The following is an 18,072-nucleotide window of genomic DNA, read 5'->3' on the forward strand; positions in this document are numbered from 1 at the left end:
ATATTTCTGAAAAAGCAGTTAGCAGGTCATTTTATGTTGCCCCTTAGCTTTTTAATCCTATCCCCAAAGGAAGTCATCCCATAAAGTTTATGCCATTCCTGCTTTTAGAATAACGGCAAATCAGGTGGAAGATGCCCTCCTAAACCCACAAAATCGAGACCCAGGGTTGTACTTCATCATTGAAGAGCCTACTAAGTTCCAGGCTCATTCACTTACTTTATTCCATAGTTGGGGACCAAGACCCAGAGAAGTCCCAGCTTATCAATAGAGAGGCTGGATCCCAAATCTCCCCACATCTAGCAATTTTATACCTAATCCTCCCCTCTAGGAAAAGAGAAGTGATGGGAAGCTAATCTCTGAGCCAGACTAGTTACACCAGGACTAAGATCCAGCAAATCTTTGTTGAGCACCTTCTGTGGCATAACACTGCATCTGGGCAAGCACTGTTACCCCTCCCCAACGAACCCAGTGTCACTCACGGAATGGCTGGTCTGGAACTCAGCCTTGCTAAAGGCTGAGGCGGATTGTCTTGCTAACTTTTGTATCCCCAGTGTCTGCCACAAGGCTTGGCACAAAGCAGGATCTTAGCAAATATTTTTTGAATGAATGATGAATCTATACACATTCATTGAGCACCGACTATGTACCAGGCCTTGTGTTAGAAGAAATTCCATTTAATACAACAAGCCTGCAGGGCTGGTATTATGTCCCCAATTTACAAGTTAGAAAATAAACACTGGAAGCGTCAAACTGATCAGCTCAAGGCCTCACCATGGACTGGTGCTGAAAGTGAGACTGGAGCCCAGTCTGGCTACCTTGGGCTTCAGGTCTGGGGTCCCACAGCTGTCAGGGAGCTATGCATCTGCCCACCTGGCTCCATTGCCCCAGGCCTTCCCTGATAGTGACTGTGGTCTCTGGTGAAGGGCTGACTTTTGAATAGCCTGAAGGAAACTAGAAAAAAAAAAAAAAAAAAAAAAAAAAGCCTGATCTCCTAGTTCCTACAACCTGACTCATGCATAACTCTGATTCTATCACCTTCCTGTACAAGAATCTAAGTAATCTGAGATGAACAACCTGGATTCGAGTCCCATCTTCCCAATTTCTGGCCACTTGTGGCCTCAGCCAATATACTTGGATCTCTCCAGACCTCAGTGACTTTCTTCTTTTGCCTGACTACGCTTCTGAGAACAGTTGTCTGGGACCCCAGCTTCTGATAAAACCGTGAGGCGATCTAGCTCACCCTCCGCACATCCACGTGGCTTTTGAAGAGGTATTTTCGTTTTTCTAAGGACCCCCAAGGGAGGCTGAAACCCCTGTCTGAACAGGGCGGGAACGTAGGTGGAGGGGGCTGCCCGGATGAACAGCCCCAGTGACAGAGGAAGGCAGATCTCAGTCAGAGGCACAGAGTGGACTGACACCCAGAAGTCCTGACTCCCAGACAAGAGCTTCCTCTGTTGCCCTTGCTGCCTCCTCTACTTTTCTTCATGGTTATCATCTGCACATGTTTTTTTTTTTTTTTGTTTGTTTGTTTTGTTTTATGACCCACAGAACCCTTCGTGACGCAGAGTCTAGTCTTGCTGTGTGAAAAATCTCTCCTATGGGCACTAGCCTCTCCACCTGTGAATTGGGGATTCTGATCTTAAGGACCTCACGGTTCCCCTCCAGCACAGAATCCGAGCTCTTTGACGAGAATGCCCTGTAGCAGAGAGCCGTTTTCTTCTCTGCGAGGCCACGAGATATTCCCCCTGCCCGGCACCGCAGCAGTGGGCACCTGTGGCCCGCTGAGGAAGAACTTGTCGATGCTCGCTCCCTCACGCTTGGCTATCTGGCCAGCGCATTCGCTCGCCAGAGAAGGTATTGGAAGACCGGAAAGAAGTGGAACTCTCCTGCTGTCACAGGCATGCTACCCTTCGCATACAGTAAAAACTTCACTCTGAATGTCGTCCCCTCACCCCAACACACAGACACACACAAAAGCACTGCAGCCCAAAAGCCGGCAGGAGGCGGGGGCGGCTTGTGCGCGTGCGTCGGCGCAGAGCCCTCTACCGCCCACGTGCGCGGCCCCGATCGGAGGCGCGCGCCCGGTCGCCTGGCGGGAAGGCGCGCGTGAAGCCCCCGTCTGGCTCTGGGTGTGGGGGAGGGAGGACTGGAGGCGTTTGGAACGTGCCACTCTCGGAGACAACGGGGGGGTTTTCGCGCTCCTCTAGCGTTTCTACCCCTCCTATTCGCCGATCGATCCGTTAGTTCCCCCACGCCGAGATCCAAAGCCCCGCGCCGCGGCCACGCTCCCTCCCTCCAGCGTGGCCCAGCCCCTGGAACCCCGCTTTGGACTGTGTTGTCCCCTCTGCTGCCGGAGCGGGGCGCTGCGCCACACGGTGGGGCCGGAAATTCCCGCGGCCAGAGTGGAGGAGCCGAAGCCGAGAGCGCGGCACCGCCTTCCACCTTCCCGGGCCGGGCGGGGGCGTTGGGCCCAGCGAGGGCTGGGCTGCTTGAGTGGGGGCGGGAGGCCGCGTCCGCGAGGAGCTGCGGCGCGGGCGGGCGGGGAACGGGACAACGCTGCTGCTCGAAAGCCTTTCGGCGAGCTCCGAGACCCTGCGCCCCAGCTCCTGGGCCCCCGCCCCCTCGCGGTCTCCGCCTCCTTCCCTCACACACCCCCCGGGCCGCCGGAGCCCCAGGCCTTCCCGGCGCTCCTCCTCCTTCTCTTCACACTCGCGGTCCGACCTGAGTCCTCCAGCCGCCTGCCGGCCTTGCCTTGCTCCCTGCCGGGCGAGTCCTCGTTCTCAGGCTCTCCTTGCACACGCACACACAGATACACACGCTTTCCGGGCCTCCCCTCCTCACGGCCCCCCATCTCCTCGTCCGAGCTGACGCCGCCGTCGGGGGGAGGATTGATGTCCCTTAAGCATCATGCAGCCGCCGCCGAGGAAGGTGAGGGTGCAGTTGGGGGGCATTTGCGGTTTGGGAGGGATGTGTACAAGGGACGCTGCTGGGGCGCCCCCTCCCCCTTTCCGCAAGGGGCCGTGACCGCCGTCGTCTCGGGCTTGTCACCGAGTTGCCGCTGGCTTCAGTCGGGGGCCACGCGGATGAGGTGTCTTTCCGACGAAGGGGCTGCCGGGGCTCGTACCTTCCATCGCACGGGAGACCCCCATACATTTCACAGGAGCTTCGGGTGTGCATTTGTATGTGTGCGCGCGCATGGCAGTGCTGCTCGCTGCAAAGTGCATTCTCGGGGCTGCACCGAGGGGAGGCGGGGAGCCCCTGCAGCTTCTGAGCCTGTGCTTGTGTGATTGTTTAGTCTGCGCCAGGTTTGAGCCCTCCGGCTGCTTGTCGCCACCCTTGCCCATTTGATCATTTTCAGGGAATTTGTTTCCAGCCTAGCGGTAAGGTTCGGCCTGCCTTTCCCACGGGGCGGCCGAAAAGAAGTTAGACTAGTCACCGCCCCCCACCCCAGGGGAAAACAAGAAATTAAACCTTCCCCCCACACCCCTAGTCCTGCCCCGCCCCTCCAGCTAGGGGGCCAGGAGGCTGGTGCTGTCCCCGGAGAGCGAGAGCCAGGCGGTGCGTGGCGTGTGCACCGCGATCTGGGCTTGGGGTGGGAGTGACGGGTGCTCTCGGCATGTCAGCGGCTCCCCCCGCTGCGCCCTTCGAGAACTGTTTCGCTGCCCTCTTCCCCAGCGTTCTCAAGGGCTGAGGCTGTGTCCTTGTCTTTTTAATTCTGCAGATGGTTACTGAGTGTCTACCCTGGGCATTGGGTGGAGAATGCTGTTCTGTCCTCCCCTCGTGGGCAAACATTTGCTGAATGCCTAACTCGCTCGCGTCTGCTTCTTCTTTTTCTCTTTCTTAATCCGTGTTTCTCCAGTTAAGTGACTCTTTTTTCTTTCACACATGTACCTCCAGCCCTCCCGCTTAGCCCCTCTCCGCGGCGGCGGCAGGGATTCCAGGCCCACTGAAACCTGGAACCCTGGGGTCCGGGTCTGGCTGGCGAGGCACTGGACAGCTTGCATTTGCTGTTCTGTTTGAAGTGGAGCCGCCACGGGGACCGGCTTGCTGGGGTGGCTTAAAAGCACTGCATATGCTGGAAGGTCACTTTTGCTTTCTCCTTTGTGAGAAAGAGATTGTGATTTGATGCGCTGTCAGCGAGCTGGCATCCTGAGACTGTGCTTTCTTGCAGCCATTATGGGATGATTTATGTAGTCAATTTATGCATATAATTTCATGATTGTGTAAATTTTGGCCATTATATATTAGACATTCCTATACTCACGTCTGCCATCTATACTCAGCTCACCTCTCCTGGTGGTTGAGATCTTTGAATCTTTTTTGGAAGAAATAAAAAAAAAAACCTCTAAGAAGACTACTACATATATATTAAGCTTGTGCATGAAAAGGAATGACTGGTGTTTATTTTGCATTTCTTTAATCTGTAATTTTTATACTCTTTTACTTTCATTTACCCTCTTTCAGGATATTTGGCTAGATTTCTCATTGTGTCCTCAGGAAACAAAATTAGGTAACTAGTAATGGATTTATGGCCTTTACGGTAGAAACGAGCAAGAGGTATATATTCTGTAGGGGAGAAATGAGCAAGAGGTATATATTCTGACAGCAATTAAGTATTTTGCTTAAGTAATGACTTTGTTTTTAAAATTGCAGTTAAGGCCTTCATAATATATGGTATATTTTAGGTGAAAGTTACACAAGAACTGAAAAACACTCAAGTTGAGCAGATGACAAAACTTCAAGCCAAACATCAAGCAGAATGTGATTTACTTGAAGATATGAGGTAAGGTTATAATAAATAGTATAAGAACTTTTATATCTTTGTTTCAAAGAACCATTGAGTTACCAAGCCCCAGGAACTGATGATGGAATTTCCTTTTGGATTTCCTGCTTTAATGCTGTTAGAGCTTTGACTCAGCTAGGAATTATAACTGGAACTAATGCAATACAAACTTTTTTTTTTTTCCTTTAGTGGTGGAACCTATAATCTACACATACTATCATGAAAAAACAAGGCTCTTAAAAATTATTAAATTATAATTATTAAAGTAAAAATTCTTATTTAAATAATCTTTCCACTGAATTGTAACATTTACTGACCTTAATGATTTCACAGAGATTTTTAAACTGACACCTCTGGTTAATAGTTAATATCTGGGGGTGAGCCTGTCAACCTCAGACTATTGTACGCTGGCACTATTTGTTGGAACATGACAAATACAATTCTGTCTTTGAACATTACATTTAGTGGGAAATATGTTTATCATATTTTGTCATTAAAGTTACCTGTATTCATAATTAAGACAATTCTAAATAAATAAGCCATCTTGCCAGCATTGTGAAAATCAGTATCTTTATAGAGGGAAGCATGACTCATTTTACTGAAAGAAACACCACTGTTTTAACAATCCTGTAATACAAATTGACAGCTCAACAAATATATTTTTATAAAGGATAGAAGATAAGTTGCATGTTGAAACAGAGTGGCTACAATTCTTATTTCCCTTTAGTAACACATTTATCAAATTGGCATTGGGTCTATAAGCTTTATCTGTTGCCTATTTCTCCTGTGGTGCATGACCTCATGTTGACTTCATGAAAAATATGATCTGTGTGTTGTTATAATAAAATTTTGTGTTTGGATAGTTGAATTGTTTGGAGCCCAAACATTTTAGTTTAAAGAGCTCCATTTTTCCTGCCCCATATTTAATTTAGGTACTACTTATAACTATTTCTTCTGTCTGTTCAGGGTTTCTAACTAGGGCATATAAATGTAGGCTTATCCAAACTTGAATATACTAAGATCATTGTTTTCTCACTGGGAAGTATTCTATTTTAATTCTGCATTAGTTTCCTTTTGTTTTTCATGTGGCCACAGGGGAATTTTTAGACTTAAATAATTCCTGTGCAAAATACCTGAAGCTCTTCGTAAGGTTAAAAATTAAGTTTTAGGGGCACCTGGGTGGCTCAGTGGGTTAAGCCTCTGCCTTCAGCTTTGGTCATGATCCCAGGGTCCTGAGATCGAGCCCCGCATTGGGGTCTCTGCTCAGCAGGGAGTGTGCTTCCCCTTCTCTCTCTCTCTGCCTGCCTCTCTGTCTGCTTGTGATCTCTGTTAAATAAATAAAAATAAAATCTTAAAAAAAAATAAGTTTTAGGGGCGCCTGGGTGGCTCAGTGGGTTAAGCCTCTGCCTTTGGCTCAGGTCATGACCTCAGGGTTCTGGGATCAAGCCCCTCATCTAGCTCTCTGCTCAGGGGGGAGCCTGCTTCTCCCCGCACCCCCGGCATGTCTGCCTGCCTCTCTGCCTACTTGTGACCCCTGTCAGATAAATAAATAAAATCTTAAAAAAAAAAAAATTAAGTTTTAAACATCTATTAAGTGAAATACGGTACTGTAGTAGCACTCTCCAGATGAAGAAAGTAATAAATTTTTGGAAGCAGTTTTGTAAGGCCAAATTAGTAAGTGAGGCTTCTCTGGGTATGGAAGGTCAGTGGTCATTAAACCCTGTGATTATATCTTCTAAAGACTTATTGTTTACATTCTTTTCTTTTTTTCACTTACTGCCTATGCCTATACCTTAGTACCAGAGCTTATGGTCAGGTATGGGGACACATGATCACTGCTAAATTGATATAGGTTGTTCTGCTCCTGTTATTTATTTGTTTGTAGTATTGCTGATCCCATCACATTTCACTTGCCTTATTGCAAGAATATCCCAACTATTGCAGTAGTGTTCTCATATCTTTTACCCCTCAATCCCTTCTTTAAAGTCTGTCTTCCACATTGTCACCAGTTAGCTTTCTTTCCTTTCATTTTCTTTTTTTAAGATTTTATTTATTTGAGAGAGAGTGTGCACATGCAGGAGCAGGGGGAAGTAGCAGAGGGAGAGGGATAAGCAGACTACCTGCTGAGCAGGGAGTCTGACATGGGCTCAATCTCAGGACCCTGAGATCATTACCTGAGCTGAAGGCAGAGGCTTAACCGATGGAGCCACCCAGGCGCCCCACCAGTTAGCTTTCTAAAAACATTGTTTATTATGTCCTGTGTTCTCTGTGTCCTCCTAGATAAAGACTACACACCTTGTTGTAGTATATATAATGCTCTGTAACCTAGCCACAAGCTTCCTTTCCTGTTGTAATTACTGCCATTTCATGCTTATTCATCCTTCCTTCTTATTCGCCTTGCCTTGGCCACTCAGGACTTCTGGTTATCTAATTGTGCTCTGTACATTCATTCCTTTAAATACACCATTCTCTTTGCCCGTTAATACCCTTCCTCCCACTTTTTCACTTGGCAAATTCTGGTTGCCACTAAGTTTGCAAGTTTGTTGATCTCTGTGATCTCAGAGGATTTTGATTTTGCACACGCTTTTGGCTTCGCCCCTCAGGTGAATTCCTTGAAGTCAGGGGGTAAGTCTTAATTCAGTTTTGTGTCTGTACCCTTTGTTTAGGCTGGCAAAATTGTTTAGTGAATGTAACTGGTTATATTTAAGTGTACCTTACTTGTTTTTAGGTGAAGTGTTTTATTGTTCTGTTTGTGCTAGCATATTGTCTTTTGGGCTTGTGTTATACTTTGATTCATGTGGGCACTTGAAAACATACTGTACTATTTGATGTTGAGGATATATATTTACATATAATATATAAATACATAGATTGTTGGTGTTCCAAAAATTAGTAGATTCTTTATTCAAATGATATATGTTCTTCTTTTATATTAAATTCTTTTTTTTTTTTTAAGATTTTATTTATTTCTTTGACAGACAGAGATCACAAGTAGGCAGAGAGGCAGGCAGAGAGAGAGAGGAGGAAGCAGGTTCCTGGCCAAGCAGAGAGCCCGATGTGGGGCTTGATCCCAGGACACCAGGACCATGACCAGAGTGGAAGGCAGAGGCTGTAACCCATTGACCCATTCAGGCGCCCCTATATTAAGTTATTTCAGTGAATTCCTTCACTCCTATATAGTTGTGATCAGAATACCGTATTACCTCCTAATAGGTGAATTTATGTTTCTGATTTTTTTTTTCAATGATAATATTGAATTGGAAGTTGAAAATTGCATACACTTGTTATTCATAATAACTTTAGTTGCTTGAGAAAGGGGGTAGTTTGGCTTTTCTGGTCTGTCCTAGCAAGTAGAATGACATTTAAAAATTCATTAGCAAGGGCCTCCTGGGTGGCTCAGTGGGTTAAAGTCTCTGCCTTCAGCTCAGGTCATGATCCCAGGGTCCTGGGATTGAACCCCATATCGGGCTCTCTGCTCAGTGGGAGCCTGCTTCTTCTTCTCTATCTGCCTGCCTCTGTGCCTACATGTGATCCCTATCTATCAAATAAATAAATAAAATCTTAAAAAAAAATTCATTAGCAATTTCTGAACTTGAAGTTTTTATATGTATTATCTTATAAAAGATCTTGCTTGTTGTCCCCCCCCCACCTTTTTTTAAAGTACTTTATACCCGCAGTGTGGTACTTGAATCAAAACCTGGAAATCAAGAGTTGCGTGCTCTACGGACTGAACCAGCCAGGTGCCTTTGCTTTTCTTTTTTTGAGAGTCCCATCCCCTTCCTCCCCACAAATAGTAGTCTTTCTCACTGATGCCTCAACCAGTATTATGCTCAATTTAAGTTAGTGTGAATTCACTCAAAAAAAGTGCAAATAGCTTTTCTTAATATAAAGAAATTACTAGTAGGCAGAGAAAAAATTTTTATTACTTTAAAAAGAGCGAAAAATTAAAAGACCACAATAATTATTAAGCTGTCAGTAGGAGATGTAATAGGAGATGTAGTGTATTAAGCTGTAAATAGACAATTTCATGCTGGGTTATGGCTGGTTTCCACTTCCTTCCCCCCTTCTCATCTTCTGGAATTTTGAAGGGAGGAAACCAGTTATGATACAGTATTTTTCCTTTGCTCTCCTCCCCTGCTTCAGTTCATTTTTTCCAGAGATGTATTTGGAAGCTGGTGTGTTGGGAGTAAAATATGAGAATGAAAGATAACTCATTTGTTGTTAATCAGGGACATTCCATGCTTTAGGGAGATTTTATACTGAAGTGTTTCCTGTTGACTTTTGTTGTCAGCAATAGACAAGGAAACTTTACTTTCTTTTTAGTTTTTTATTATTATTTTTTCTCTCTTTGCTTTCTAAAACCATGTGTAAATTTCTAAATACTACAGCTTATATATTATTTATTAATATTATATATTTCATATTGTTTATTCTTATGATATACTAAGTAGAGTCAATAAAGAAAGTTCTTTGCAGGGATCCTGAGTATAAAGAACTACCTTCTTAGCAGACATTTTTAGGTCATTATATAATTTGGAAAAACATAGAATTTTAGAGTCAGTTGAACACTGTCATGTTTGTCAATGAAAATGGAAACTGAGGCACAGTGAGATGAAGTGAATCATACTGAGAAAAAAATGCTATTTCTCTAATTTCTAGTCTAGTGCATTATCCCATCTCTCTGTATTATCCAAGCTTTTAATCAAGGAAATCATCATAAGTCCCATTTCTTGAAACATTTTGCCTATCAAATAGTACATTTTAACTAATAATTTTTCTTTCTTTTAATTTTTCATACATCAGGCTGTCAATCAGCTTTGAATCAGTATTTTAAAACTACTGACATGAGTCCAGACAAAGGCAAAGATACTTGAAACTTTACCTCAGAGAAGGCTGAGTGTATGGTTTCTCACAGATGTTCTGAAAAATGGAAACAAGCTTAAAAAGCACCTGTCTTTTCTTTGTAGAAACCTGGAGGTCTAGTGACCTCAAGTGAGGAATTACTGTACTATATGTTGTTACCTTCTATAAACTGTAAGTTTGTGGGACTCACCGGGGATTGGATTCTTGACTATTTATAGATGCTCTGAGAATTTTTTCATTGTCTCAGAGACTGTTATGTCTAGAAGGGAACCTTAGAAGTAATCTGGTCTAGACTGTTTTTTAAAAAAGTTATATTGTATTGATATATAATTCATATACCATGCAATTAACCTATTTAAAGTTTTTAATATATTCATGGGATTGTATGACTATCAACACTTAAACCTGAGAACATTTTGCTTCCCCAAAAAGAAACTCTGTACTGATTATCAATCACTTCCATAATTTTCTCTAGCCTTAAGCAATTACTTTCCTTTTCTATAGAAATGAACTCTGTAAAAATGAAATAATACAGTGTGTGGTCTTCTGTGACTGGTTTTACTTAGCATAATATTTTCAAGGTTCATCCGTGTTACAGCATCAGTACTTCATTCCTCTTTATTGCTGAATAATACTTTGTTGGATGGATGTACCACCACATTTAATAACCTACTTATCAGTTGATAATTTTTTGGCTGTTATGAATAATGTTCCCTTGAACATTCATGTACAAATTTTTGTGTGGACTTACGTTTTCATTTATCTTGAGTATGAATCTGGTAGTGGAATTTCTGGGTAATATGGTAACTCTGTTTAACTTTTTGAGGAACTTTCAAACTGATTTCCAAAGTGGCTCCACCATTTTATATTCCCACTAGCAGTCATGTTATGAAGGTTCCAGTTTTTCTACATCATTGCTGATGCTTATTATTGTCTGTCTTTTGGTTTTAGCCATCCTAAAGGGTGTGAAGTGGTATTGTTGTGGCTTTTATTTGCATTTCTCTAATAGTCTGTGATATTGAGCATTTTTTCATGTGTTTATTAGCCATTTGTATATCTTCTTTGGAGAAATGTCTGTTCAGATCTTTTGCCCATTTTTAAATTGGGTTATTTGTCTTATTGCATTATAAGAGTTCTTTATGTATATGTATATGTATATGTATATGTATATGTATGTCTATATATGTAAGTTATTTGATTTGCAAATATATACAGTATTTGCTAAATTTTTCCCACTCTGTAAGAATCACCTGAAGTGATTCAGACACGCATTAAATTTTGAGTTACTAAAGCAGTAGAAAGGATAAGGACTTTGAAGGTAGACCAGAGATTGAAACCCAACTCTGCCGCTTATTAGTAGGGTAATCTTGGACAAGTTACTAAGGTTCTGTGAGCCTCATATTTCATATATGTAAAATAAGGTTGGTACCTACCTTTTTTGCTTTTTTGTAAAAGTTAAATGAGATACATGAAATGCTGAGCATGGTAGATCTTCACATTGGTAGCTGCTATTGTTAGTGGAAATTAGAGCCTAGGAAGAGGGATGTTGTCTTATTCAAGGTAACAGTGGAGGTTTTTTTTTTTTTTTTTAAAGATTTTATTTATTTATTTGACAGAAAGAGATCACAAGCAGGCAGAGAGGCAGGCAGAGAGGCAGGCAGAGAGAGAGGAGGAAGCAGGCTCCCCGCTGAGCAGAGAGCCTGATGCGGGCCTCGATCCCAGGACCCTGAGATCATGACCTGAGCCGAAGACAGAGGCTCAACCCACTGAACCACCCAGGCGCCCAACAGTGGAGGTTTTTATGTTTCATTAATTCTAAGAAGCACAGTTTTTTTGTTTTTGTTTTTACATTCTTCTGAAATCCAGATACATCCAGAGTTGGTTTTGGCTTTGATGAAGTTGTCAGTGTCTCTTCACACATAGAACTTGAATACCTATTGGCAGAGTTGAAAGAAAATCCCAGAGTTAATGGTTGGAATACAAATGTTGGGTCAGCTGGGCTTTTGATGGTGCAGAGGTATCAGTGATTGATTCAGAACAGTGGTTCAGAAGAGCTTGACTCCTGAGTGTGACCAGTTTATGCATCAGTTTATCTTTTTAAAATTATGCACAAGAGTAATATATCCTAAAAAATCTGACTAAATAAGTTTAAAAGCACTCTTTCAATAAGTATAAATAAAAATTGTAAGTGGTAGGGTATTGTATCAATTTAGTTGGCAGCATTTTTTCTTAGTGGAATATAATGTGTCTTGGAATTATTGTTTTTGATATGATGAAAACTGGAAATAGCTAATCAGATACTGGACCTGGGTCTTTTAAAATTGTAAATTGCTTCTCAATTCAGTGTTATTCCTTTTTAAAAAAAATTTTAAAATTTATTTTTTAGAAGGAGGGAGGGGGAGAGGGAGAAAGAGAACTTTTTTTTTTTAAGTTACAGAGGTAGAATTCAGTGATTAATCAGTCTTACATAATACCCAGTGCTCATTACATTACATGCCCTCACCCAGTACCTACATCCCCCTACCCACCTCCCCTCCAGCAACCCTCAGTTTGTTTCCTATGATAAAGAGTCTCATATGTTTCCGGGAGAGGGAAAATCTTAAGCTGGGCATGGAGCCTGATTCAGGGCTTGATCTCACAACCCTGAGATCATGATCTGAACCAAAATCAAGAGTTGGACGCTTAGCTGACTGAGTCACCCAGGTGCCCCAGTATTCTTTCAGATGAGAACTTAAAATGATATAATCATGAGGGGAGAACTTTTTAAAAATAGGACTGCATGGAAAAAGATCAAATAGGACTGCATTTAACATTTCTTTGAATGAAAGGAAAAAAAAAGATTACCTGATTTTAAAATGAAAGGACAACATGGAATTTTAACTGACTAAATGAATTTACATTTTAAATATATACTTCTACATTATGATCAGTTCTGGAGCAGGGATACTAAGAGTAGGAGGTACAAACTAGGCAGAGGAGGAAATAGGGAAATACAGTTTGAAAGAATCTGTTTACTAAAACTTTTTATCACAGACCAATGCCTACTTGAAAGAGTAAGGGTTTTAACAATACCTTTTCCTATTGCTCTTTAATGGTTTATGAACTCATAAGCCATTGTTCATAGATCCTTATGTGCTCCTAAAATATGAAGATTTGGTTGGAATGGCTATTGCAAACCACTGCAGAAGAAGTTGTTTAATGATTTATAGATTTATAGACTTGAACAGAGTGCTAGCTTAAGAGGCATGCAACTGGGGTATGGATCCTAGTCTTAATCTCTTATTAACTGTGTGACTTTGACCTTAAATCACCACAAGTCACTTAAACTTCTCTGAGCCTCATGTCTCTTATCTGTAAAATGGTAATAATTATAATATCTTATGGGATTATTTTGGTAATTGAAACAAAGTAATGCATATAAAAGCTCTTTTGTATAGTGACATAATAGATGCTCAGTGAATGCATGTGGATTGTGATTATTATTTTTTTATACATTTTTATTTTTTTATTAACATATAATCTATTAGCCCCAGGGGTACAGGTCTGTGAATAGCCAGGTTTACACCCTTCACAGCACTCACCATAGCACATACCTTCCTCAATGTCTATAACTGCTCCCCCCTACCAACTCTCTGTTTTATGAGATTAAGAGTCTTTTATGGTTTGTCTCCTTCCCGATCCCATCTTGTTTCATTTATTCTTTTCCTACCCCTCAAACCCCCAATATTGCATCTCAACTTCCTCATATCAGAGAGATCATATGATAATTGTCTTTCTAGGATTGTGATTATGTTAAGTAATTCAGAATACCAATTCAGAATTATGGTCTGTGACTGACTTATCCCCTAAAGAGTTAACTGGTGAGTTAAAAATGCAATGAGCCTTAAAGATAAATTATTCAAGTAATATTAAGAATTTCCTTCACTAAGTTCAGTAGTCCTTGGTACCGTCTATTTTTCTGTGTGTTGGTTATGATTCTTCTCATTATTGCTGTATGACTTCTGCAATTCCAAGCATGATGATCTTATACAATAGTGTTAGTGGAGGAAGAGGAGGGAAGGGCAGTTTATCTTTAATGCGAACTTTCCCTCTCTTCTTCTCCTCTTTCCTCTGAGAAGATAATTTCTACCAGAAATTATCTGAATAGACTTGACTTTATATCTTATTGGCTGAGTTTGGTTCATCTGCCTCTGCGTGCCTAGTTGCAAAGGAGGCTGGGAATATGATTATATTCTTGGAGAGGTGGTCTTTGTCAGCAAGAAATAAGTTTTTGGTGGCAGTGATATGGCTTTTTCCACATTACTGTTTTGCCCTTTTTGCCATAGGGACCAATTTCTAAGTTACTTCTAGTGTTTCCCATAAAAGTGTAAAAAATGTGTTGGGGTTTAATTGTGAAAGATAAAGCTGGAATAAGGAATTCCTTAGAAAACACTTGTATGCCCTCCTACTAACTTCTTTTGAATTCAGAGGCATAGGTCAGAAGTAGGTTTTTATATTTGCCGTAGGTAATGGCCCAATAGGCCTCTTAATATTCTCCTCTTAGCAACACAGGAGTGGTTAAAAATCTAACCATTTACGGTTTTCTGATAATTTAGAGAAATGGTGGCCCAAGGACCCTCCAGGCAGTTGTGGTTTTGCTGAACTTCTTTTACTTCTCAGGTGAAAGCATTAATAAGTAGTGAAGTGGCTATACTGAAATTAGAGAAGGAGAAATAAGAGCTAGAATTACTCCTGGCTGAATAATTTGCCCCTTAATAATTGAGGATTGGCAATTCAGTCTTGAAAATATAAAGTACTTGAGGAAGCCTGTGGTGGTAAGTTTATGTTTTTCTTTGTAAATTTTTTGAATGTTCATTTGAATTTCACAAATCCCATTCTGTTTTATTGGTGTCAGCCTTCAGGAATGATGTGATGCATAAGCAGGAGTTAGTTTCTAAGTATGGTTTGTGCTGTCCATTCTTCAGTGACTAATTTGGGAACTAGGCACAGAAACTTGTAACCTCGTCTTTTGTTCCATTGCTGCAGATTTCCTGTCATGTGTTGGTCAGGACTGAATAGAAGAACCTTAGCTGATACTTTTATTTCATCTTATTTTGTCTTCACAGTATTCCTTGGTATGCTTTATTTTAAAATTCCATTTTATTTTATTTATTTATTTACTTTTTTGCATTCACATCTCTTGTCGTCCAGATGTTTTCTGTTTTGTGAAATTTGACATAATCCCAGTTCAAAAAGAAAATGTTATTTCTGGTGTTAGGAAAAGTTTTACCATGTCTGTGATTCCACAGGAAACAACTGGGAGAGTTATACTTCTTGATTATATTTTAGTGGTACTTGTTTTTCCCTCTTTGGTGGTTGGAGAATGGGGGCAAGAGGCAGAGACTTTTTATTACATAACATTTTTTTATGTTTTGAATTTTGAGTCACGTTAATTTTACCTACTCTGAAGACTAAAATTAGGTGATTCAGAATTGCTAAACATTTGGCTTTTAATTAATTTTTAGTGAAGTTAGTTTTATGTATTTTTATATTAACAGACTTTGCAGTTTATTTCTAGTATGTACAAATTTAAGAATACTTGATTTATAAACTTCTTTTCTTAGAATGACAGATCTTCAGCTGATTATAGTTCAGAGTTGGGGAAACAGGCTCTGTGTACTACTGTGTTTCTTTCTGCGTTGTGGATTTTTTTTTTTATTCTGAAACAAGTACACATATTAAGTGGTTGGATTTCTCTCCAGCCTCAAGTTTTATTTTAGCTCACTTTATCCAAAGGCTTTACATTATAGTCATATTTTCAAATATTTTAAATAAAAATTTTAAAATATAGTCCTATTTTGAAATGTTTTTGTGGTAAAATGTATTTTGCATTATAAGCCAACTTCTTTCATGGGGGAATTGTTTTCTGTTTTGCTGTAGAGGTATTTTATGTAATAGTTTCCTTAGCTGTATTGAGCAAGTTGAATATTTTTTAATGCTGCCTTTTCTTCTCTTGCATTTTTAGCTGTACCTCTTTCTGTTTTTCAAGTGGTTGTTCTAGGTGTTACACCATGCATCTTTAATTTATCACTGTATACTTAGATATACCTTTCTACCTAAGGCACTTGCAAGAAGTCCAATTCTAATTACTTCATCCCAGACTTTGTGCTGCATACTTTATAAACTTCATAATATGAGATTAGTTTTGCTTTAATCTTTTGATTATCTTTTGAAGAGATTAAGACATAGAAAAAAGTCTTTTATATTTACTTACCAATTTTAACTTTTCTTTCTTTCCCCAGACCAGTAACATAGTTTTGAGTTTCTGTCTGGCATCATTTCCTTTTTTTCTAAAATTTAAAAAATTTTTTTGCAGTAGTTTTATTTATATAAAGTGTTTTTGTTTTAATATTTCAATTGGATATATTTAATGTGCAATATACATTATTAATTCTTTTCCACTAATATTAGCTTGCCTGTAGTGCTGTACAAGATATAATACAAATATTCTAATTACAATGTGTTATATACTAATACACTGATTTTGAGGGTTTTTTTTTTTTTAAGATTTTATTTATTTGACAGATAGAGATCACAGGTAGGCAGAGAAGCAGGCAGAGGGAGAGGAGGAAGCAGGCTCCCTGCTGAGCAGAGAGCCCGATGTGGGGCCCGATCCCAGGACCCTGGGATCATGACCTGAGCCAAAGGCAGAGGCTTTAACCCACTGAGCCACCCAGGTGCCCCCTGATTTTGAGTTTTATAAGCAAATGTTTGTTGCATGATAGAGAACACTTTTTTCCTTGCTTTCATTAAGTACCCAGTAGGTTTCTTAATTTTAGAAATTTTATAATAATGTTATGGGATTCTCCAAAGAAGACATACAAATGGATAACAGACATATGAAAAAATATTCATCATCATTAGCCATCAGGGAGATTCAAATCAAAACCACATTGAGATACCACCTTACACTAGTTAGAATAGCCAAAATCAATGAGACAAACTTGTAAACAGCAAGTGTTGGAGAGGATATGGAGAAAGGGAACTGTCTTACACTGTTGGTGGGAATGCAGGTTGGCACAGCCACTTTGGAAAACAGTATGGAGGTTCCTTAAGAAATTAAAAATAGAGCTATCCTATGAATCTGCAATTGCACCACTGGGTATTTGCCCCAAAGATATAGGTGTAGTGCAAAGAAGGGCCATCTGTACCCCGATGTTCATAGCAGCATGGCCACTGTCGCCAAACTGTGGAAAGAACCAAGATGCCCTTCAACGGAAGAATGGATAAAGAAGATATGGTCCATATATACCGTGGAGTATTATGCCTCCATCAGAAAGGATGATATCATTTCCTTTTGGGCTGAAGAACTTCTTCAGCGATTCTAGTGAGTTTTGGTGACAATTCTCTTAGCTTTTACTTCTCTGAAAATTGACACTAATTTTTGGAAGGTAATTTTTGCAGGATATTGAATTCTGGAAAGTGTGATGTGACTAATGTGGTATTTCTGTAATTATCATGCTGGTGGTTCACTGAACTTTTTGGATCCATACGTGGTGTTTTTCAACAAACCTGAGAAATTTTGGACCATTATTTCTTTCTTCAAATATATTTTTTTTGCTCCATTTCTCTTCTTTCCTTTTTGGGTTCCAAGGATTTGCATATGTTATACTGTTTGATAATAATCTGTGTTCTTCAGAGTGGATAGTTTCTGTTGATTTGTTTTCTGGCTCATTGGCCCTTCTGTAATTTAAAAAAATTTTTTTAAAAAACATTTATTTATTTATTAGAGAGAGAGAGAACATGAGCAGGGGGAGGGGCAGAGGGAAAGAGGGAAAGTGAGAGAGAATCGTCAAGGAGATCCCCCACCGAGCACAGAGGCAATGTGGGGCTCAATCCCAGGACCCAGAGACAGTGACCTAAGCTAAAATCAAGAGTTGGATGCCTAACTGACTGAGCCACTCAGGGGCCCCTGTAATTTTTTTTTTTAAAGATTTTATTTATTTATTTGACAGACAGAGATCACAAGCAGGGAGAGAGGCAGGCAGAGAGAGACGGAGAAGCAGGCTCCCTGCCGAGCAGAGAGCCCGATGCGGGACTCGATCCCAGAACCCTGGGATCATGACCTGAGCCGAAGGCAGAGGCTTTAACCCACTGAGCCACCCCTAATTTTTTTTTTTAAGAATTTTATTTTTGTGTAATCTCTGTATCAAGTGTGAGGCTCGAACTCACAACCCCTAGATCAAGAGTCACATGCTGTACTGACTGAGCCAGTCAGGTACCCCTCTTCTATAATTTTCAATCTGTTTCTAAGCCTATACAGTGTAATTTTCATTTTTGATACTTTACCTTTAAGTGCTTGAACATATTTATAGTTGCTATTTTAAAGCTCTTGGCTGTTGTTTCCAACATTGGAGTCTTCTTGTGATCTGTTTCTATTGGCTGCT

The 18,072-nt window shown here is 40.7% G+C and overlaps 1 protein-coding gene across 3 annotated transcripts in view; it reads left to right on the forward strand.

The window, feature by feature from the left end:
• The first annotated feature begins 2,058 nt into the window (after positions 1–2,058).
• FCHSD2 (FCH and double SH3 domains 2) overlaps positions 2,059–18,072 on the forward strand; it is a 284,078-nt gene continuing 268,064 nt past the window's right edge. The window contains exons 1-2 of one of the 3 annotated variants that reach the window (XM_082749741.1): positions 2,059–2,928; positions 4,686–4,783. In XM_082749741.1, coding sequence (XP_082605867.1) covers positions 2,908–2,928; positions 4,686–4,783 — 119 coding nt within the window. In that variant the 5' untranslated portion in view covers positions 2,059–2,907. Of the gene's footprint in view, positions 2,929–4,685; positions 4,784–7,182; positions 7,409–18,072 lie in introns of those variants that run through there. The other 2 variants (XM_082749740.1, XM_082749742.1) reach the window with 2 other exon arrangements.

This window comes from Mustela nivalis (assembly GCF_964662115.1).
Source record: "Mustela nivalis genome assembly, chromosome: 9".
Classification (NCBI taxonomy): Eukaryota; Metazoa; Chordata; class Mammalia; order Carnivora; family Mustelidae; genus Mustela; species Mustela nivalis.